Below are 21,683 nucleotides of genomic sequence, written 5' to 3' on the forward strand. Positions count from 1 at the left end.
ATAATTCAGCTGGGAACCGGATGAATTTCGAATCACCTATGGCCGGAGTATCAGTATATGGCAAAGTGAGCAGAGGGATCAAAATTTTGCTGGGAACCGGACAAATTTCGAATCACCTATGACTGGAGTATCAGTATATGGCAAAGTGAGCAGAGGGATCATAATACAGCTGGGAACCGGATGAATTTCGAATCACCTATGGCCGGAGTATCAGTATATGGCAAAGTGAGCAGAGGGATCATAATACAGCTGGGAACCGGATGAATTTAGAATCACCTATGGCCGGAGTATCAGTATATGGCAAAGTGAGCAGAGGGATCATAATACAGCTGGGAACCGGACGAATTTCGAATCACCTATGGCCGGCGTATCAGTATATGGCAAAGTGAGCAGAGGGATCAAAATTTTGCTGGGAACCGGACAAATTTCGATTCACCTATGGCTGGAGTATCAGTATATGGCAAAGTGAGCAGAGGGATCAAAATTCAGCTGGGAACAGGACGAATTTCGAATCACCTATGGCTGGCGTATCAGTATATGGCAAAGTGAGCAGAGGGATCAAAATTCAGCTGGAACCGGACAAATTTTGATTCATCCACAGCTGGCGTATCAGTATATGGCAAAGTGAGCAGACAGATTGAAAATCAGCTGGCAACCGGACGAATTTCGATTAGTTTATGGTCAGCCTAACAGTATATGGCACAGCGTGCAACAGAAAGTAACCAAGAGCAACAGGCTAAAATCTATGGTGGCTATGCATGGAACAAATGTATATATTACTATTATACAGGATTTATATAATGCCAACAGTTTGCGCAGCGCTTTACAATAAATGACTGCATCGTCAATCAATTTGCTGTCCAGGAGAAAACAAAAAACGATCGGAAAATCAAAAAGATGATTAATAATGCCATTACACAAGTACTAAGTGTTCTTGTCAATCGCTTGAAGTGTCATACACTTCCCGATCATATCAATCTACTTTCCTACAACTGGATTCCCTATCCAGACCGATCAGAATCATTTCAATGAAAATCGATTAGTCTTGCTGAAAATCTTTCAGGGCTCGTTCACACCATAGTGCAGAGACATCAGTTTTTCTGCAAAGGCACAACGAAATCAACTGTTCTCTATGTGCCCTGTTCACACCAAAACACTGGTATCATGTGCAGATTTTTGCTCTGTGCAGGAAGCTGCAATTATTATTATCAGACAGGATTTATATAGCAGCAACAGTCTGCGCAGCGCTCTACAAAATGAAGGTAGACATTACTCCTAGATTGTAAGCTCCAAGGAGCAGTGCCCTCCTAACCCTCTTGTATTGAACTGTATTGTAAAGCGCTGAGCAAACTGTTGTTCTATATAAATCCTGTATAATAATAAATAATAATAATTACAGTTACAATACAATTTGGTACAAGGGGAAACAGAGGGCCCTCTGAGAGATGTGTATTAAACTCATTAAAGCGCGCATGAAAACTGATGCAAGTGAAATCTGTGCATCAGTTTCCATTCGTTTTCATGCACATATAGTGTAAACAAGCCCTCAAAGCCTTTAAATAATTAATAGCTTTCAGATTATGGCCACCATAAGGAAGGTTCACTTCTCACCAGTTACTATCGGTTGTAGCACGTTTCGTATCGCTGTCGCTCATTACACTGCGTCAGTGCATTCTATACTGCACGAGTCCTACAGAAAGGAATGGTCATGTCAATTGAGATGGCCATGGTGGTAAAGGACACCTACCTCCTCCTCTGGAAGGCTGATGTCATCAGGACAGCTCTCTTTGTCAGTTAGGTTGCTGTTCATCGTGACCTCCTGAGTGACTGCGTGCTGCCTGCACTGATGAGTCTGCCCAGCACACAACTGGCAGCTAGGGAGTGAAAAGTTACAAGTCAGTAAACTGGAAGAAATCAAGGATCTCCTGGAGTTCCAATGGAAGAATAGTCAGGTTATCCTGGTAGAGTGAAGCAGTGCTGCAGATGGTCTGTGATAGAGATAAGGAGGAAAAGCATGAGAGAGCAGGGGAAGGGAGGGAAGGGGAAATGTTCTTGACTGTTGGTGATTAGGGTTAGATCCAGCCTCAGCTTTCTCTCTGGAGGGAGGGACTCAAGTCAACTTCACAGCTAGCAACTAACTCCCAGTTTTCTGGGTGGGAGGGACGGCTTATAGAAGACATGGAAGGAGGGGGAGTAAAAAAAAAAAAAAATCAGTATCACTTCCAATTACTTAGTTACAAAAAAAAAAAAAAAAGAAAGAAAGAGAGGGTTTGAAAAAAAATGATGTTTTCCAGAAAGGGTCAAGAGGCGAAATACAGTGAGATAGAACGAAGTCATGGAGTGAGGAGGAGATAAGACAAGTTTACAAGCTGTATGGAGACAGAAGTCTGTTCAGCTGATCATACACCAGCAGATCGACTGCAGATTCCACAACACGTTGGCTGTAATGATCACAGGGCTTGCTAGGCTGTTGCAGCATTTCTAGATTTTTTTTAATTCCTTATTTAGGTGTGAAACTAAACAAAAATGCAACTTTTTGCTTTCAAAAAAGTCCCTGACACTTTCCAAAAAACAAACCGGGTGAAAACACACAGGTGTGAACACGTCCCTTAGGAAATCATGTTAAATGGACTGTAGTGTGTTTCTGCAAAATGTAGAAAACGCTTAGGGGTGAACCTAGGATTAGCCCTGGATCACACTGGATCTGACTTTGAAATTGTGCGACTTCAAGTGAAGTCGCACGATTTCAAAGTGGCATGTCAGTGTGACTTGGCAGAGATCTGTGTGACTTCATACACAGATGTCTGTACAAGTCGCACCTGAAAAGGGCGCATCAAAGGGTTTGCAAGGCTGTTGCAGCATTTCTAGATTTTTTTTTTTAATTCTTTATTTATGACGCAAGAGTAGGTATAGACAGAGATTTCTCGGGTGCAGCCGGAGATAGCAACAAAGGCTGTTAGATATAGGCAGTCTAGGTTCACACCTATGCAGGTTGCGTTTGAGCCGTTTCTGCATTGCGTTTCGGCCGTGTTTTTGATATGCTTTGCAGGTTTGTTTTCTTTTTTAATTTTTCTTTTTGCTAGGCAGATTTAAAATGCAAAACGTGGCGAAAACGCAGCAAAAACGCAATGCATGCTTTTCTGCAGTATTTCCATTGAAGTCTAAAGAAACAAAAATGAAACTTTCAGTTCAAAAAAGTCCCTGACCCTTTCCAAAAAACGCACCGGGTGAAAAGGCACAGGTGTGTGCACAGTGGCTAAATGGTCAGCACTTCTGCCTGGCAGTACTAGGGTTGTTGGTTCGAATCCCAACCACGGCACCACATGCCCGGAGTTTGCATGTTCTCCCTGTGACTGCGTGGGTTTCCTCTGGGTACTCCGGTTTCCTCCCACACTCCAAAGACATGCTGGTAGGCTAATTGGATCCTATCTAAATTGGCCCTAGTATGTGTATGTATGAATGGGAGTTAGGCACCTTAGATTGTACGCCCCTTGAGGGTTAGGGACTGATGTGAATATACAATATATGTAAAGCAGTGCGTAAACTGATGGCGCTATATCTGAAATAAATAAATAAATAGGTGTGAACATGTCCCATAGGAAATCATCATGAAAATCACATGCCAAGTTGCACCTTACTGTCCGCACACTGATTTCTAAATAATGCACTACTTTTGGTGCGATTTGTATAAACATCTGTGTCAGATGTTCTGCAGATCGCATGTAAAACCAGCATGTCCCCCGATTTCAAAGTCAATCTTGATGTGACCGGGGTTTAAGGCTAGCTTCACACCTATGCATTTTGCATTTGAGCCATTTTTGCATTGCAATTTGCGTTGCACATTTTTCCCATGTTTTTTATGCGCTTTTGCGGGGTTTTTTTTTATTTTTCTTGTTGCTAGGCAGATTTAAAATGCAAAAAGCATCAAAAACACAGCGAAAACGCAGCAAAAACGCAATGCATGCTTTTCTGCAGCGTTTCCATTGACGTCTATAGAAACTAAAAAAGCAACTTTCTGCGTTCAAAAAAGTCCCTGACACTTTCCAAAAAACAAACCGGGTGAAAGCGCATAGGTGTGAACATGTCCCATATGAAATCATGTTAAATGGACTGTACTACGTTTCTGCAAAACGCAGAAAACGCACAGGTGTGAACATGTCCCATATGAAATCATGTTAAATGAACTGTACTACATTTCTGCAAAACGCAGAAAACGCTTAGGTGTGAACCTAGGGTTAGCCCTGGATCACACAAGATCCGACTTTGAAATTGTGCGACTTCAAGTGAAGTCGCACGATTTCAAAGTGGCATGTCAATGTGACTTCAGGGGGTGACTTGGCAGAGATCTGTGTGACTTCATGTACAGATGTCCGTGCGAGTTGCACCCGAAAAGGGCTCATCAAAGGGTTTTCTAGGCTGTTGCAGCATTTCTAGATTTTTTTAAAATTCTTTGTTTAGAATGCAAGAGCAAGAATAGGTATAGGCAGAGATTTCCCGGGTGCAGCTGGAGATGGCAACAAAAGGCTGTTAGACATCGGCAATCTTAAAGCGGTATTAGCCCTGGTTCACACTGGATCTGACTTGTGCGACTTCCCTTGAAGTCACTTGATTTCAAAGCGTTATGTCAATGTGACTTCAGGTTTGACTTGGCAGGCATCTGTCCAACTTCATACACAGATGTCTATGCAAGTCGCACCTGAAATCGCAAAAAGTTGTGCAGGAACTAGTGTTGCCACTTCATCCCTTTAAAACCAAACACATATTAATTACACAAGTTCTGTGGCTGAGTAAGGTGGTGATTAAGCTCACTTAGTGCCTTATCTGCATTAAAGTAGCCCCAGAACCTGTGTAATTCATATGTGTTCGGTTTTAACCACTTGCCTACCAGGCACTTTTATCCCCTTCCTGCCCAGGCCAATTTTCAGCTTTCAGTGCTGTCGCACTTTGAATGACAATACGCAGTCATGCAACGCTGCACCCAAAAAAAGTTTTATCATTTTCTTGAGACAGATAGAGCTTTCTTTTTGTGGTATTTAATCACCACTGGGTTTTTTTTATTTTTTGCTAAACAAACTGAAAAATTTAAAAAAAAGTTTTTCCTTAGTTCCTGTGATAAAAGTTTGTAAATGAGTAATTTTTCTCCTTCACTAATGAGGCTGCAGTGATGGGCACTGATAGGCTGCACTGAGAGGCGGCACTGATGAGGAGGCACTGGTAGGTGGCACTGATGGGTATTGACAGGCATCACTGATTGGCACTGAAAGGCAGCACTCATATATAGCACTGATAGGCGGCACTGACTGGCACTGATAGGCGGCACTGATTGAAAATGTTATGGCATAGATGGGCATTGATAGGCGGCTCTGACTGGCACTGATAGGCGACACTGTAAGGCAGCTCTGATGGGCACTAACAGGTGGCATTGATGGGCACTGACAGGTGGTACTGATGGGGCTACACTGATCATCAGGGCACTGTACTCCGCTGGGGGTGCAGTTGCGCAGTTAGTGGAAGGATGTCATATGACATCCTCCCACAACAAGAGAACCACCGACCGTCCGTCATATCCTCATATGGTGTGCAGGAAGCCGTTAGAGGGACGAGGTGGCAACCCTAGCAGGAACTAAACCGGTGACCAATGAAACCAATGTTCCATTTCGGACAAGAGGGTGCGACTTGAAACTGTCAAATCGCATGACAAGTATTGTTAGGTTTTTTTCTTTACTTTCACTTGGTGATCCACTACAAAAATGCACTCCAGATCAGTTCCGTATGCATTTCTGCATACACATTTTTGATGCATTCTGGTGCATATTTGATGCATTCGCGGATGCATTCCTGGTGCTTTTTTCTTTTTTGCTGTTTTGTTTCACTGTACTTGGGTCCAGTGCGTTTTTTATGCATTCCATTGCTTTTTTAAAGTGTTTTACCGCGTTTCAGTACAGTCCAGTGCAGGAAAAATGCAGGATACAGTGTTCCAGTGCAGGAAAAATGCAGCATACAGTGTTCCAGTGCAGGAAAAATGCAGCATACAGTGTTCCAGTGCAGGGAAAATGCAGCATACAGTGTTCCAGTGCAGGAAAAATGCAGCATACAGTGTTCCAGTGCAGGGAAAATGTAGCATACAGTGTTTCAATGCAGTCCAGTGCAGGAAAAATGCAGCATACAGTGTTCCAGTGCAGTACAAATGCAACATACAGTGTTTCAGTGCAGTTCAGTGCAGGAAAAATGCAGCATACAGTGTTTCAGTGCAGTCCAGTGCAGGAAAAATGCAGCATACAGTGTTCCAGTGCAGTCCAGTGCAGGAAAAATGCAGCATACTGTGTTCCAGTGCAGTCCAGTGCAGCATACAGTGTTCCAGTGCAGTCCAGTGGAGGAAAAATGCAGCATACAGTGTTCCAGTGCAGGAAAAGTGCAGCATACAGTGTTCCAGTGCAGGAAAAATGAGGCATACAGTGTTCCAGTGCAGGAAAAATGCAGCATGCAGTGTTCCAGTCCAGGGCAGGAAAAATGCAGAATGCAGTGTTCCAGTGTAGTCCAGTGCAGGAAAACTGAGGCATACAGTGTTCCAGTGCAGGAAAAATGCAGCATACAGTGTCCCAGTGCAGTCCAGTGCAGGAAAAATGAGGCAGTGTTCCAGTACAGCTAGTGCAGGAAAAATGCAGCATGTTCTAATTTTTTTATGGAATTGACTGCACTAGTGTGAACTATGCCATTGGAAGCCATATAACCTTCTTTCCATGTGTTTTTGATGCAGAAAAAAACGCAGTGGAGTGCATCTGGTGTGAACTGGCCCTAAGGCTTCATTTAGACTTGTGGTGGGGGGGGGGGGGTGAGGGAAATCATGTATGGTTGAGCCATGATTCTACCGCCCCCCTTAAGCTGCAATAGGCATCTGATGGGGGTGTTTAAATACCGTCGCCAAGATGCGGCAAAGTTCACCCAACATGTAGCAATCGATAGGCAGCAAACCCACGGAACACTACACAGTCAAGCAAGTGGGGAAGTGCCACTAATATCCCACAACTGTGCGCAATGCACAGTAATGGTCGGCAAAAATGGGGTGAAAACAACTGGTAAGTAGGCGTCACATCACTTCCTCACCGTCTGTCAGTAGCCCGAAGTGCAATCTGAACGTGGATCAGGCTTCAGAGGAAAGGGAGATTTAGATGCACATCTAAATCTCCCCTTTGGGTGTCTCCACTGTGGATGGAGAAGCAATGTAGCCACCCTTGGACAGCAGAATTGTCAGTCTGGAGGGATGGTAGTATTAGATGAGCTAGCGGATTCTAGGTTCAAACCTATGCGAGTTGTGTACGTGTGTGACGGGAGTCACTTTGGGTGGGGGGCCCATGGAACACAGCTCACTTTGGAGAGGTGGGGAGACCCCTGTCTCAGCTCCCCATATCCCTCTTATGTGTAAGTCACCCTGTGCCTGTTAGGGGTGCAGGGTGATATGTCCTGATATTGTGTAGACATGTCTAGGAGATCGGTGGGGTGGGGGGTTGTTGATTGTTTAATGCCATGTGGTTGCATCCCATTGTTCTATTGTGTGTGTTGCTTGGGAGCAAACTATTATGGTATGTATGTGTTTGTGTGTATTAGCTTGGTGGGGGGTGTTTCCAGCAGCCCTCCCCCCTGATGGGATTGTCTGCTGGTGTCTCTCCTTACTGGGTGTGGATTGCCCTGCCCTGTGTAGGGAAAGGGAATTTTTCCCTTGAATGTATATATCTTGTATCTGTGTTAAAATAAAGCAGTCTATTTCCTGGTTTCCTTCCGAGACTGGTGTCGTCTAGTCTTGTATGGTCAGCAATGGTGTCTGTGGTCGGTGTTCGGACAGGGAAGCGGTATCCTAACGGAAGTACCCAAGTGCAGTTGGGATACAGTTCCATTACAATGTGCAAAATCGCAACAAGCAAAGAAACGCAGAACCATTTAGCTGATGCGTGGTTGTGCCCAGGGGCGGACTGACAACTCATGGGGCCCCCGGGCAATAGGGGATCATGGGACCCCTGTGTCCTTGCCCAAACTCAAAAAAGCCTATGAAAAAGGTACCAGGGGCATCTCATGGGGCCCCCTACTGACCCCGGGCCCTCGAGCAGTGCCTGAGTTTCCAAATGGTCAGTCCGCCCCTGGTTGTGCCATTAATTGGTAATAGCACCCACATACGTATGCACATGCGGAAGCACCATGCAGTTTGGTGCGGCACATTTTTTGTGAAAGTCTGGGACTTCTTTTTTGTGTTTCCCGTGTATATGGCAGGCCAATTTAATGAAGGGGCTGCCCCACATTTGATGCGTGAAAAACGCACGGAAATGTGAAAGCACTTGGTTATACCTGCAGGTATGAACCAAGCCTTAGATGAACTTGACTGACAAATTAAAGCCAAACTCCAGCTAACACTTTATAAACAGTTACAGCAACAGTTTTTTTCTTTTGGGATAAAGGTTTTACATAAGTAAATACAAACTGATCATTGTAAGCACCCTTGTTAGTGCTAAATAATTTGTCTCAAAACTCTAAGTTCTCATGCACACTGGACATTTTTACAACTGTTGTTTTTGGCTTTTGATGTTTTTTTTCTACAGCCAGTAAACCCCCCAGCATGTTATCCAATGTGTCCATGCACACATAGACTGTAATCAACGTTTTTTGGCAGGGGCGTTTTTTGGCTGGGAAAAAAACCCAGAACTAGTGGGTTTCTAGAGGAGTTTTTTAGCTGTAAAAACGCTCTAACGCTGATAAACCCTGTAAATTGCGACAAACCAGCATTTTTTGGACTTTTTTTAGTAAAAAAAAATGCTACAAAACGCAAACATGGGGGGGGGCTTGCTATGGGGGCATGGAGCACGTAAAGCCATACATGGGTCGATTTTCGAACGATTTTTCGTTGGAAAATCGGACCTAAGAATAATCAGCAGATTTTCGCTCTGTTAGTGGGGCAATGGCACCGGGCGATTTTAGTGGTTCCTCCCCATTTCGTTTATCAGGCATGCTGGAAAATTCATGAAAAACCGATTTTTTAAATCATTGGTAGCACCATCGAATTACAGAACAAACAATATTTTCGATCGAAAAATCGTTTGTAATTCGACCCATGTATGGCCTGCTTAAGTATATGTTCATGTTCGTTATATAAAAAAAAGTTAATGTTGCGCCCTCCTAGGTAGCTAGGGGGATCCTAATGGTTAGTGAGGAGGTCTGAGTAGCAGCCTAGGTGCGATAGGCAGGTGGGTCAATTTTGGGTCAGAGCTGAGAGGCTCTGCAGACCAGTCCTCTGGAATTTCCCCTGTTCTAGAACTTTGGAGACAGGTCTAGAAGCAGTGGGTGGATTTGAGGAGTGGCTGGGCTGTACTCTTAGAGAACCCTGGCCAATCCCAGGAGACTTGGCAAGGGGCTAAGACAACCTTTAAGAGTAACTGAGGAGAGTGATTGGCAGAGAGTTGGAGGAGAGTGAGAAGAGAGAATGTGAGGCACCTGGTTGAAAAGAGTGGGAGTGGGTGTGGGTATCTGTCAGAAATATGTACCCTCTCCCTGAAAAAAAAAAACAGTTTACAATCCAGGCACCTCCTTTTTTAACCGCCTCCTGCCTGCCATAGAAGGTAATGACGGGCGCAAGGCGGTTCTCTCGTTCTGTGGGGACGTCATATGGCGTCCTCCCATTCTTACCGCGCATGCACGGCTCCGGGAGCACGCAGCGCAGCAATCGGTGGTGCGCTGTGTCCTTTGGACACAGCAGATCACCGATCAACGGAAAGAGCCGAAGATGTCGGCTCGGTCATGTGATCAACTGTGTCCAATCACAGCTGATCACATGTAAATAGGGAAATGCCAGTTATTTCTCTGCTCACGAGCTGTCATGCTGACAACTTGAGAGGAGAGGAGAGCCGGTAATCGGCTTTACTCAGAGGGGACATGTGCACTGATCATCAGGGCACTGATGATCAGTGTGCCCTGATGATCAGTGTAGCCCCAGCAGTGCCACCTGTCAGTGTCCATCCGTGCCAGCTGTCAGTGCTCATCCATGCCACCTGCCAGTGCACATCAGTGCCACATCAATGCCACATATCAGTGCCTACCAGTGCACATCAATGCCACATATCAGTGCCCATCTGAGCTGCCAGTCAGTGCCACCTATCAGTGCCGCCAGTCAGTGCCACCTGTCAGTGCCCATCAGTGCTGCCAGTCAGTGCCGCCTATCAGTGCCAGTCAGTGCTGCCTATCAGTGCCACCTATCTGCCGCCTTTCAGTGCCCATCAGTGATGCCTGTCAATGCCCATCAGTGCCACCTACCAGTGCCTCATCAGTGCCCATCAGTGCCACCTATCAGTGTCCATCAGTACAGCCTATCAGTGCCCATCACTGCAGCCTCATTAGCACACATCAGTGAAGGAAAACAATCACTTATTTACAAAATTTTATAACAAAAACTAAAACATTTTTTCTAAAATTTCAGTGGTTTTTGGTTTGTTTAACAAACGAAAATCCCAGAGGTGATTCAATACCACCAAAAGAAAGCTCTATCTGTCTCAAAAAAATGATAAAAATTTCATATGGGTACAGTGTTGCATGACTGCGCAATTGTCATTCAAAGTGTGACAGCGCTGAAAGCTGAAAATTGGCCTGGGCAGGAAGGGAGTAAAAGTGCCCGGTAGGCTAGTGGTTAAATGACGTTCCCCTTTCTGCATGGTTTTGCATGTAAAGAGTACCTGAGCAGATGTGAAATGAATTGGCAGATGGGTGTGTTTGTCTGGTCAGGGGACAGGGTTCTTCTCTCACTAGCATTGTACTGCAGGAAGCAGCAGTGTGTGTACAGAAACAGTAGCAGAGTGTGTCTGTAATTAAGGTCTGCTGACTTTGAACACAGACTATTTCAAGAAAATCTATAATCACAGCATACACTTTCCTTTTTAACATCAGCAATGTAAAAGCAACACAAACCATAGTTACATTTGACAATCTAAGATAAGCATACCTGAAAACAATCTCCTTTCACGTTGTGAGTTCTGCTTGTTTGTTGACCACAACTCTCCACAACTTCCTGAATTCCCAGCATACTTTGCAGCTTCTTCTCTTCATTTCTGAGGACTACATATCCCATGGTACCTTACTGATTCCTTTACTGACTCCGCCTCCTGCACCTCTGTAGATCAGAAGGCAGGCTCTGTGAAATGTGTGACACAGCAGTGCCTACTCCCAGCACATAGTGAATACGTGTCACAGGATTTAGGGAAGTAAATGTGTGTGCGGATCTTCACAAAGTACGTTTACAAAGTTCAGCTCAGAGTAATATAACTAGACTAGAAATAATGGAAATACAATGTGGAAATGAATATATGATTTAACATTTTGACCATAGATACAACTATTACCTGAAGGGAGAGAGTTTGGGTGTGTGCAGTCACTGAAGGGCTGAGCAATCCAGTTATCCAGGAGGCAATGCTTTGCGATGTATCCTGTGTGATACTGAAGCCCCAACATGGGAAAATTCTTGCAAGGAGACTTTCCTTATAAATAAAAGTGGGTGGAAAAACCTTAGCCACTTCCTGTCTGGCCCATGTCGATAAACAGCTGGACGGGAGTGCTCCCGAAGCGTGTGGATGTTTCTAAACGTCCCCCCACATCCATTGCCTGTACGTGCTCCCTGGGAGCGCGCGGCACCGCGGTCTGGTGCCCGATGTGTCCTCAGACACAGCGGAACACAGATCGCTGTACGGAACCTCTGTGTGAGGTCCTGGGATTAGTACCACTTAACCTCTAGAAACATCCACCTGCATTGGCAGCACTCCTATCCGTCTGTTTATCGACATGGGCTGGACGGGAGCGCTGCCGATGCGGGTGGACGTTTCTAAACCTGCATCCATTGCATGTGTGTGTTCCCTGCGAGCATGCGGCACCACGATCTGGTGCCCACTGTGTCCTCCGGACACAGCGGAACACAGATCGCTGTACGGGACTTCTGTGTGAGGTCCCGATCATGTGATCACTGATTGGCCAATCAGTGATCACGCGAATAGGTGTAAACAAGATGTCACTTCCTGACATCATTGCTTACTACTTATGAAATCAGTGAATGATCACAGAGGTCACATGGTACAACGCTATTCTTTTTTTACCAAAAAGACAGATGAATACATTTAGGCCAAGATTTATGAAGAAAGATTATTTATTTGCAAACTTGTATAAGAAAAACACTTTTTTTCAAACTTTTTGGACTTTTTCATTTCTATAGCGAAAAAATAAAAATCCCAGTGGTGAATAAATACCACCAAAATAAAGTTTTATCTGTCTCAAAAAATTGCGAAAAAAGTCATATGGGTACAGTGTTGCATGACCGCGCAATTGTCAAAGTGTGATAGCACTGAAAGCTGAAAATTGGCCTGGACAGGAAGGGGGTGAAAGTGTCCAGACTTGAAGTGGTTAAAGTAGGTCTAAAGGCAGAGTTTTTATTATACCTTCATGCATTCTATATCTGAAGGTAAAACACCCCACCCCCATCCTTCTTATACTTAAAGTGAAGCTCAACCCAAAAAGGGAAGTTCCGCTTTAAAGGACTGGTCCCCCGCTCCCTGTTAAGAATTGGCACCTTTGGGGAGCGGGTACCCGCTCCCACTTCCGCTGCGATCACCTTTATTTATGTGTGTATTTGCGTGCATTGCACATTCACACATATGCGCACGCACTATACGCAATATATTCTTAAGGAAAAGTCATTGATATTTATACTCATATGCACGTATTAGTGCACATTTGCGCACGCGCATGCAGCATAAATTACTGAAATTTTTTTTTTTAACTGAGGAATACGCAGTGCTTGTTTACGCACCTTTGTGCAAGGGAACATTGGAAATAATGAGCTGCATTTTACCTCAGTAAACAAAAAAACGCTGTACTGACCTTTTTCAAGCTGAAGTGTGCAAGAGTCGCTACGACTACGTAATATTTGTAATCACCAAGTTGTTAAAGTATAATTAAAGGCAAAACTTTTTTATAGGTTTTGGATAAAGCGAAGAGGAATTGGAATACTTTTCAGTTTTTACTGCTGTCTGTGCCCCCATTAGGGAGATTCACCCTCTCTATTTGTCCTGTTTACCATTACCATTGAAAGTGAGAGTAAAAGAACATCCCAAATTTTGGGTTGTCCCCAGAAAAGTAATAGAATGGAAATCCACCAATTGGGACACTAGTTCAGATGGCCTGGGGGTCCCCAAGGAATTTCCTTAACCATTTGCCCTCCTGAGGATTTACCCCCCTTCCTGACCAGGCCATTTTTTGTGATACAGCGCTGTGTTACTTTGACAGTTGTGCGGTCATGCAACGCTGCTCCCAAATGAAATTTATGTCTTTTTTTGCCCACAAATGGAGCTCTCTTTTGGTGGCATTTGATCGCCTGTGCGTTTTTTATTTTTTGCACTATAACCAAAATAACCAAAGAGTAGCAACAGTGCTAAACTTTCTCCATTTGTAGACAATCTGTCTTACCGTGGACACATGAACATCAAGGCTTTTGGAGATACTTTTGTAACCCTTTCCAGCTTCATGCAAGTCAACAATTCTTGATCGTAGGTCTTTTGATAGCTCTTTTCTGCGAGGCATGGTTCACATCAGACAGTGCTTCTTGAAACCAGTAAACCCAAAACAGGTGTGTGTTTTTTAAGGGCAGGACAGCTGTCAGCAACACATCCAATATCATCACACTGATTGGAGTCAAGGTTGGCTCACTCCTGGCTCCAATTAGCTCTGGGAGAAGTCATTAAGCTAGGGCCTCACATACTTTTTCCTCCCTGCACTGTGAATGTTTACATGTTATGTGCAATTAAACCATGGCAACATCTAATGTTTGTGTAGTATTATGTTCAGCAGACTGTGTTCTTCTATTGTTGTGACTTAGATGACGTTCAGAGCACATTTTATGCCCAATTCATGCAAAACTCCACGTAATCTCAAGGGGTTCACATACTTTTTCTTGCAACTGTATTAGTAATGGCGGCAATTGGGGACTTATAGCGGGACTGCGGCGGGCATTCTGACACTGGGTGGGAAATGACTAACTGCCACTGACATCCCCAGTGACACTAATACAGTAATCAGTGCTAATAAAAAGCACTGACACTGTACTAATGACACTGGGCAAGAAGGGCTAACATCTGGGACGATCAAAGGGTTAACTGTGTGCTGTGTTGTGTTTTACTTGGGAAACATGCTGCTGTGTATTTCTCTGCTGTGCACGTTACTGCTGACAGAAGAGAGACCCCTGTCAGTTATATTTGGCAATCGCTGGGTGCGAAGGAGAATATCCGTCCGGCACCCGGTGATTGACATTTGTAGCCACCAATGGTGGTGCACGTAGGGCGCGCCCCCTGCCCAGAAATACAAATCACGTATGTATACACGTGACTTTGCACAACCCTACCGCCCTGTAGCAGTATTTCTGCTATAGAGCGCAGGGCAACTGGTTAAAAAGACAAAACCTTTTTTTTAGGTTTTGGATAGAGTGAAAAGGGATTAGAATACTTGTTTTTATTGCTGTCTGTGCCCCCCGTTAAGCAGATTCCCATCTCTATTTGTCCTGTTTATTATTATCATTGAAACTGAAAGTAAAAGAAAAACCTAAATTTTGTGTTGTTCCCAGAAACGTAATAGAGGGGAAATCTTCCAATAAGGACACTAGTTTTGGTGATGTAAGGGTCCCCAAGGAATTTCCTTAATTTGCTGAGGTTTCCTCTCACTTCCTGTTTGGCTATGGGACAGGAAGTGAAGGGAAGTCTTCGTAATGGGACACAGATGGCGAAAAAAAAATCTGACGGGGTTATAACCATCCCTTGCTCTATCCAAAATGGGAAAAAAAAAAGTTTTGCCTGTAGTTCTACTTTAACTTTGTTTTTCTGTCCCTTGTAAAATTGGCGCAATGTGTGGTGATTCTACAAGAAATACAGCCCACGTGAAGCTAAGCAGACTCCATGAGGCCTGAGCTGTACCTGTTAGAGGCCAGTCTGCAGCAGGCTGCTCATACCGGATCTATTAATAATTACACAAACAATAGATATTCTGTTTTCATGTCAGCCAACTGTAGTAACTATGTTTAGCATCTAACCTGGAAACAGGATGGAGTGCTGAGATCAAGTTTACAATAAATATTATTAGTATATACACTGTACACAATACAGCTCTGCCATTGCTTGCTGACCACAAGGAAAAAGACATTCTGGAGCAGCTGCAGTTTACATGTTTAAATAATAAAATCCTCATCATTACATAGTTGTAAGCTGCTCCTATGTTTAACCACTTGCCCTCCAGAGGATTTACCTGCCTTCCTGACCAGGCCATTTTGTGCATTACGGCGCTGCGTTACTTTAACTGACAATTCTGCAGTCATGCAGCGTTGCACCCAAATGAAATTTATGTCCTTTTTTTTACCATGAATTGAGATTTCTTTCAGTGGTATTTGATCACCTGTGCGTTTTTTCTTTTTTTTGCACTATAAAAAAAAAAAGACAGACAATTTTGAAAACAAAAATATTTTGGACTTTTTGCTAATAAACATGTCCAGTGAAAAAATTTAAAAATCAAATTTCGTCATAAATTCAGGCCAAAATGTATTCTGTTACATGTCTTGCTAAAAAAAATCCCAATACATGTAAATTAATTGGTTTATGTGAAAGTTACAGCGTTTACAAATGCCGGTATACAGTATATACTGAATTTTTATTTTTTTACTAATAATGGTGGCAATCCGTGACTTATAGCAGGATTGCGGCAGGCATTCTGACACTGGGGGAACTGACTTGGTGTCACTGACATGCCCAGTGACACCAATACAGTGATCAGTGCTAATAAAAAGCACAGACACTGTACTAATGACACTGGGCAGGAAGGGTCTGGGGCGATCAAAGGGTTAACTGTGTGCTGTGTGCTATTTTACTGTGTGCTGTGTGTGTGCTTTACACTGTAAGCACACTGCTGTGTATTGCTCTGCTATGCAGAGCAATACACAGCAGTGTGCATGAGCTGACGGGAGAGATCTGTGTCGTTTATACACAGGTCTCTCCCCTGTCAGTGATACTCAGCGATTGCCGGGTGGCTGTGGGGAATCACTGGCCGGGACCTGGTGATTGACAGCTGAGGCTGCGAATGGCAGCATGGCGCACCCCTACCCGGAACTGCAAAAACATATATATAGGTATGTATGTGTGTGATTTTGCGCAGCCAAGCCACCCTGTAGGAGTATTTCTGCTATAGGGAGGAGGGGAAGTGGTAAAAGTAGAACTATAGTAGAACTATAACTATAAACTATAAAGTAGAACTATAAACTACCATTAAAAGAAATATGTGCTGCAGAATTTGATTAAAACTGCATCTGCAATTACAGTCTTAGTTCCACTGCAAACTCCCACAAATACCTGTTGATTATGCCAGTGAAGTCTACCAAATAATCCTTTAGATCAGGAGTGGGCAATTAATTTTCCCAAGGGACCACATGAGACGCTGGACTCTTGTGGAAGGCTGAACCAATATAGGCTATACTTAGTGTTACTAAACCCAGGACCCTGCATTCACTATATCTGGTCTCTCACAGTACACACAACATGGAAATGCACATTTTCTCATCAGCTGTATATAGCAGTCTTTTGACTTCTATTGGTGTCTGGCTGAGGACTAGTTAAAGCTTGTAGGACGAGTTTTCATTCTCCTCTGACTGGACTATGAGGCTGCATGACCCCTGACCCTCTTTTTGGACAGCACTGATTGGCCCCATGCTGATCACATGCACCCTCCCCCCCAAAAAAACATGTCTAGCAATACAAACCAAACTGAGCATGTGCGGAGTGCCTGCTAGGGCTCTGTACTATCAGCAGAAGGATTGGGGATTGTGGAAGAAGGGGAGGATCAGAGAAGACAGGATCAAACAGCTTTTTTATACAATGTGGAGGATTAACCCCTTAGGTTCCACTGTGCATATAACAAGCATGCTTTACTGCATATGCAGACTGATTTTACTGTTGTGGGTTTAGTAACACTTTAATTTTGCATCAAAGTTACTTACCTGCCTGTCTAACCCTGTACAGTGAGCTACACATGCGCAGCTCACTGTACAATTTCGGCAATGCCAAATCTGACTGAACTCCCTGATGCCGATTTGATGTCGTCCTCGTCTGACCAATAACAGCGGTTGGAGATCAGTACCTGGAAGCTGTCCACCCAAAGATATCAGTAGCTGGGCAGTGCACAGCGGGACTCTGTATCACTGGAGATGAGGTGAGTATTGTTCTGCTTTATGCCGGCTATACATTGAACGAAATTTGGATGGTTCAGCAGGGACAGGACAAATTTCAGTCCATGTATGGCCCATGCATTGTCACTGCTGATGTATAAGGCTGTAGCTTGTCAATCAGCACGTGGCTACACCTAGTCCTCTCCACTGCTTTCTGGATTGACAGCACTGGCGCTGTTGATGAAACCCTCCTACTGAGAACTGCAGTGTCTGGGAGGGGAACATGTGAAGAAAGATTTGGCAAAGTCAGGAAAGGTAACAGAAGATTACGGTACTTTACAAGGTTTGAGCACATGGTAAATAGATTTGGTTCTTCTTTAGTTGTACTTTAAGAACAATAAAAAAACAGTACACTTTCTCAAATATAAGTGTGGATATACCATTAGAAAAATAGGCTTGTGCCTAATGATGGCAGAAACAAAAGGTTCATCTGTGTAGCGGCGACATTCTTTTTTTTACCATTCTCAGTCATCTCATATTAGTTTATTTACACATTATCACAATGTTCGAAGCCAGGTTCAGGCCACGAAACCAAAGGACTCCTAATCAATACTACTATGTTGCTGTATTTTTACATTAACCTCCCAGGTGGTCTGATTATGTCAAGATTTTTGAATGTCAAAGTGGTACATTGTTTTGCATGGAAATTTTATATATTTTTTTATATTGTAGACCTATAATTCTTAGGAATAACTCACTTAAATCTGTCCAAACAAAAGTCTAGTAAACATCTCGGGTATGATAAAGTTTGAAACACGAAATCATAAATTATAATATAATACATAATTATAAAAAAATATATACCGTAATAATAAATTTAATTAAAAAATGTAATCAAACCAAAAACACGTGTCCAAACAAGGGTGCAATATTACTAGATGCTGCATATTGGTTTAGTAAACATCCTGGGTATGAAAAATTTTGAAACATGGGACTCCAAAAAGTCCAACGTCACAATCAGGCGCTGCCTGATCAGTACCACATTCAATACAGCACCAAGTTCGCACATCACTGAGCTCAGTCGCAGAATAGTCACTTTGTGTCTGATGATGAATTTCCCCACGAATCACTATCGCTCAATTCTGCAAGTGATTCTAATTCACTATCGCTGTTTTCTAGGTGGTCTAAAACCACTTTTGACCTAAAGGGACGTTTTTTGGATGCCATGGACGTTTTCAAGTTTCCAGGCAGAAAGAACAGTAAAAATGCAGGCAGTGCACTGGACAAAGCACTAGGGACAAAAAGGAGGTGAAATGGTTTGATACAGTAATGTAACTTATTGCAATGTATTGTCGTATGTCATGTTTTGTTTACTTTTTTTAATCTCCCGCCGGTTCCGCCCCCCCTGCATAGCGGCGTTCACATTGAAGGGAATCCAGAAGACAGATGCGTGCATCGGCCGGAGGACACAGTGGGAGGACATCGGGGGATCATAGGGACAAGGTAACTACAGTGTAATCCCGAGAGTGGCTCAGGGTTACTGCTTTTGGTACGGAAATTTAACCTTGAGCCACACTCAGGATTACCGACAAGGAGGTTAAAGCTTTACTGAAAAATGCAAGTTCTGCTCTACCTCCTCCTCCCCTCTCCTATTCTGCTTTTAGGACATCATTTATTTGGGGGCGAGCAGCTACCTAGTTTTGTTAGGCACCTGCTCCCAACTTCTGCTGGAACTAACAAGGCAATTCCATCAAAGGTTCTTCCCCTTCCTCCAGCAACCTTCAGGGACATGTTACAGGTCCCAGGAGGCTGCAGGACCATTTATGCAGTGAGGCTTACACATGCATAGTGGGGAGCCAGCTGTAACGCCACAAGGCTTTACAGCCACTTTTCCACTCTCGCATGGTGCTGCCGGGGACCAAAGACCAGTGAAGACCCAGATGAGTACAGCACTGGATCCTTGGACAGGCAAGTGTCAAATTATTAAAAATCAGCAGTTACTGTATTTGTAGATGCTGACTTTTATTTTTTTTCAAAAGTGACTGGAGAACTGCTTTAATATACACTATATTGACAAAAGTATTGGGACACCCCTCAAAATCATTGGATTCAGGTGTTCCAATCGCCTTCATGGCCACAGGTGTAAAAAATCAAGCACATAGGCATGCAGACTGCTTCTAAAATCATTTGTAAAAGAAAGGGTCCCTCTCAGTAGCTAAGTGAAGCCATGATAGGTTGCCACCTGTGCAATAAGTCCATCCATGAAATTTTCTTGCTACTAAATTTTCCACGGTCAACTATTAGTGGTATTATAACAAAGTGGAAGCAACTGGGAACAACAGCAATTCCACCATGAAGTGGTAGGACACGTAAAATGACAGCGCGGGGTCAGAGCATTCTGAAGCATACAGTGCACAGAAGTCGCCAACTGTCTGCAGAGTCCATAGCTAAAGACCTGCAAACTTCGTGTGGCCTTCAGATTAGCACAACAGTGCGTAAAGAGCTTCATGGAATGGGTTTTCATGGCCAAGCTGCTGCTGCATCCAAGCCTTACATCACCAAGTGCAATGTAAGCGTCAGATGCAGTGGTGTAAAGCACGCTGCCACTGGACTCTAGAGCACTGGAGACGTGTCCTCTGGAGTGACCAATCATATTTCTCTGTTTGGCAATCTGATGGACGTGTCTGGGTTTGGTGGTTGCCAGAAGAATGGTACTTTCCTGACTGCATTGTGCCAAGTGTAAAGTTTGGTAGAGGGGGAATAATGGTGTGGGGTTGCTTTCCAGGGGTTGGGCTTGGCCTCTTAATTCCAGTGAAGGGAACTCTTAAGGTATCAGCATACCAAGACAGTTTGGACAATTTCATGCTCCCAACTTTGTGGAAACAGTTTGGGGATGGCCCCTTCCTGTTCCCACATGACTGCGCACCAGTGCACAAAGCAAGGTCCTTAAAGACATGGACGAGCAAGTTTGGGGTTTAGGAATTTGACTGGCCTGCACAGAGTCCTGAACTCAACCTGATAGAACACCTTAGAGCGGAGACTGCGAGCAAGGCCTTCTCATGGTCAAACATTCTCATAGACACACTCCTTAACCTTGTGGACAGCCTTCCCAGAAGAGTTAAAGCTGTTATAGCTGCAAAGGATGAGCCAACTCAATATTGAACCATACGAACTAAGACTGGAATGCCCTTAAAATTATGCATTTAAAGGCAGACGTCCCAATACTGTTAGCAATATAGTGAATAATTGAAGTTCAACACTTAATAAAAGTTAAGTGTGACATAACATTAAACTGAAAAAGCAGTGAAAGTACTGCTCTCTCCAGTTATAAGGATACATTTTACAAGGGATTTTTCCTCTATATATGTACTCTAATGTTGCCTATAGACACGACACTATTTTAGGCAATTTGAATAAGCTTTTGATTGCACAATCAACAGAATAAATCAAGGTGACCTACTAACATCTAACTATAGATATTATTGGTGGTAGGTTGCCTTCATCCACTCAATCATTTTTTGAGATCTGAAGGTTGCTTAAATTGCTTCAAAAATGTCTTCGTAAAACTCCTAAAACCTAAAGCTATGCATAACCATGTAACTTCACCCTTCTCATATATTTTCAGGCTTGTGGCCCAGTGCACTCATCATAAAGACCGGGTTCTGTTCTTGACACACCAATTAGAGCTGACAGGGAGCATGAATAAAAAATGCAAACAGGAATTCCCTCTCCACAGCATATATGCAGAACACATAAGAATGTAATATAAATCCCGGAATGTATGGAGAGAAAATTAAATACCAAGACAGGCTGGCTGCTTTCATCCAGAGACAGTCAACCATGCAGAATTGCTTAGTTCCAAGACACCATGAACAGTATTGTGCACTCACTTGATTAACTATGTTTCTGACCAGAGTACGAGAAGACTTAGACCAATGGTGGCCAGACATGGAATTTGTTTCTTTATTTATATTGAAAAATTCTTAGAATCGTCCTTTCTGCAAACCAAGAACCTGTACTGACCACAATGTTTTTAACTTCAGTCTAACGATATTTTATTTTTATAACAGTTATCTTCACAGTTTTTCTTTATTTTCACAGTTAGGCCTCTTTCACGGTTTTGCTTATAGATGCATGTTTTTTATTGTGAAGTTCCAACACTCCTGGCACAGAGATCACTCACATTGTGTTTATCTGCGATTACGTGTATTTACGTGCGTTTACATGCAGCTGCATTTAGCTGCTGTAGTAAATTCTTGCCTTTCCTATAGCAACTGTTTACTTTTTTTTTCTTTGTACTGCGATTAACTGGGTTTATGTACAGATAGCTGCGGTAAATCGCTCCTGGATGCTGTCAACTTTATTCTTCCTAAATGCATAAAACCCTATGTTATGAAACTGTTGCTAAATGTAGTGTGTGAATGGAGCCATAGGGAAGCATTGTCTTCATTTAGTTGTGGTAAATAAGTTC

General features: G+C 43.4%; 1 protein-coding gene across 2 annotated transcripts in view; it reads right to left on the reverse strand.

Moving 5' to 3' along the window:
* Positions 1-2,243, reverse strand: part of RBPMS (RNA binding protein, mRNA processing factor) — a 294,262-nt gene extending 292,019 nt beyond the window's left edge. For both annotated transcript variants that reach the window (XM_089669979.1, XM_089669978.1), the window contains exon 1: positions 1,748-2,243. In XM_089669979.1, the coding sequence (XP_089526105.1) occupies positions 1,748-1,810 (63 nt within the window). In that variant the 5' untranslated portion in view covers positions 1,811-2,243. The remainder of the gene's footprint in view (positions 1-1,747) is intronic.
* Positions 2,244-21,683: the final 19,440 nt, after the last annotated feature.

This window comes from Staurois parvus, unplaced genomic scaffold (genome assembly GCF_062004578.1).
Source record: "Staurois parvus isolate SC_StPar_1 unplaced genomic scaffold, SC_StPar_1.0 ptg000086l, whole genome shotgun sequence".
Classification (NCBI taxonomy): Eukaryota; Metazoa; Chordata; class Amphibia; order Anura; family Ranidae; genus Staurois; species Staurois parvus.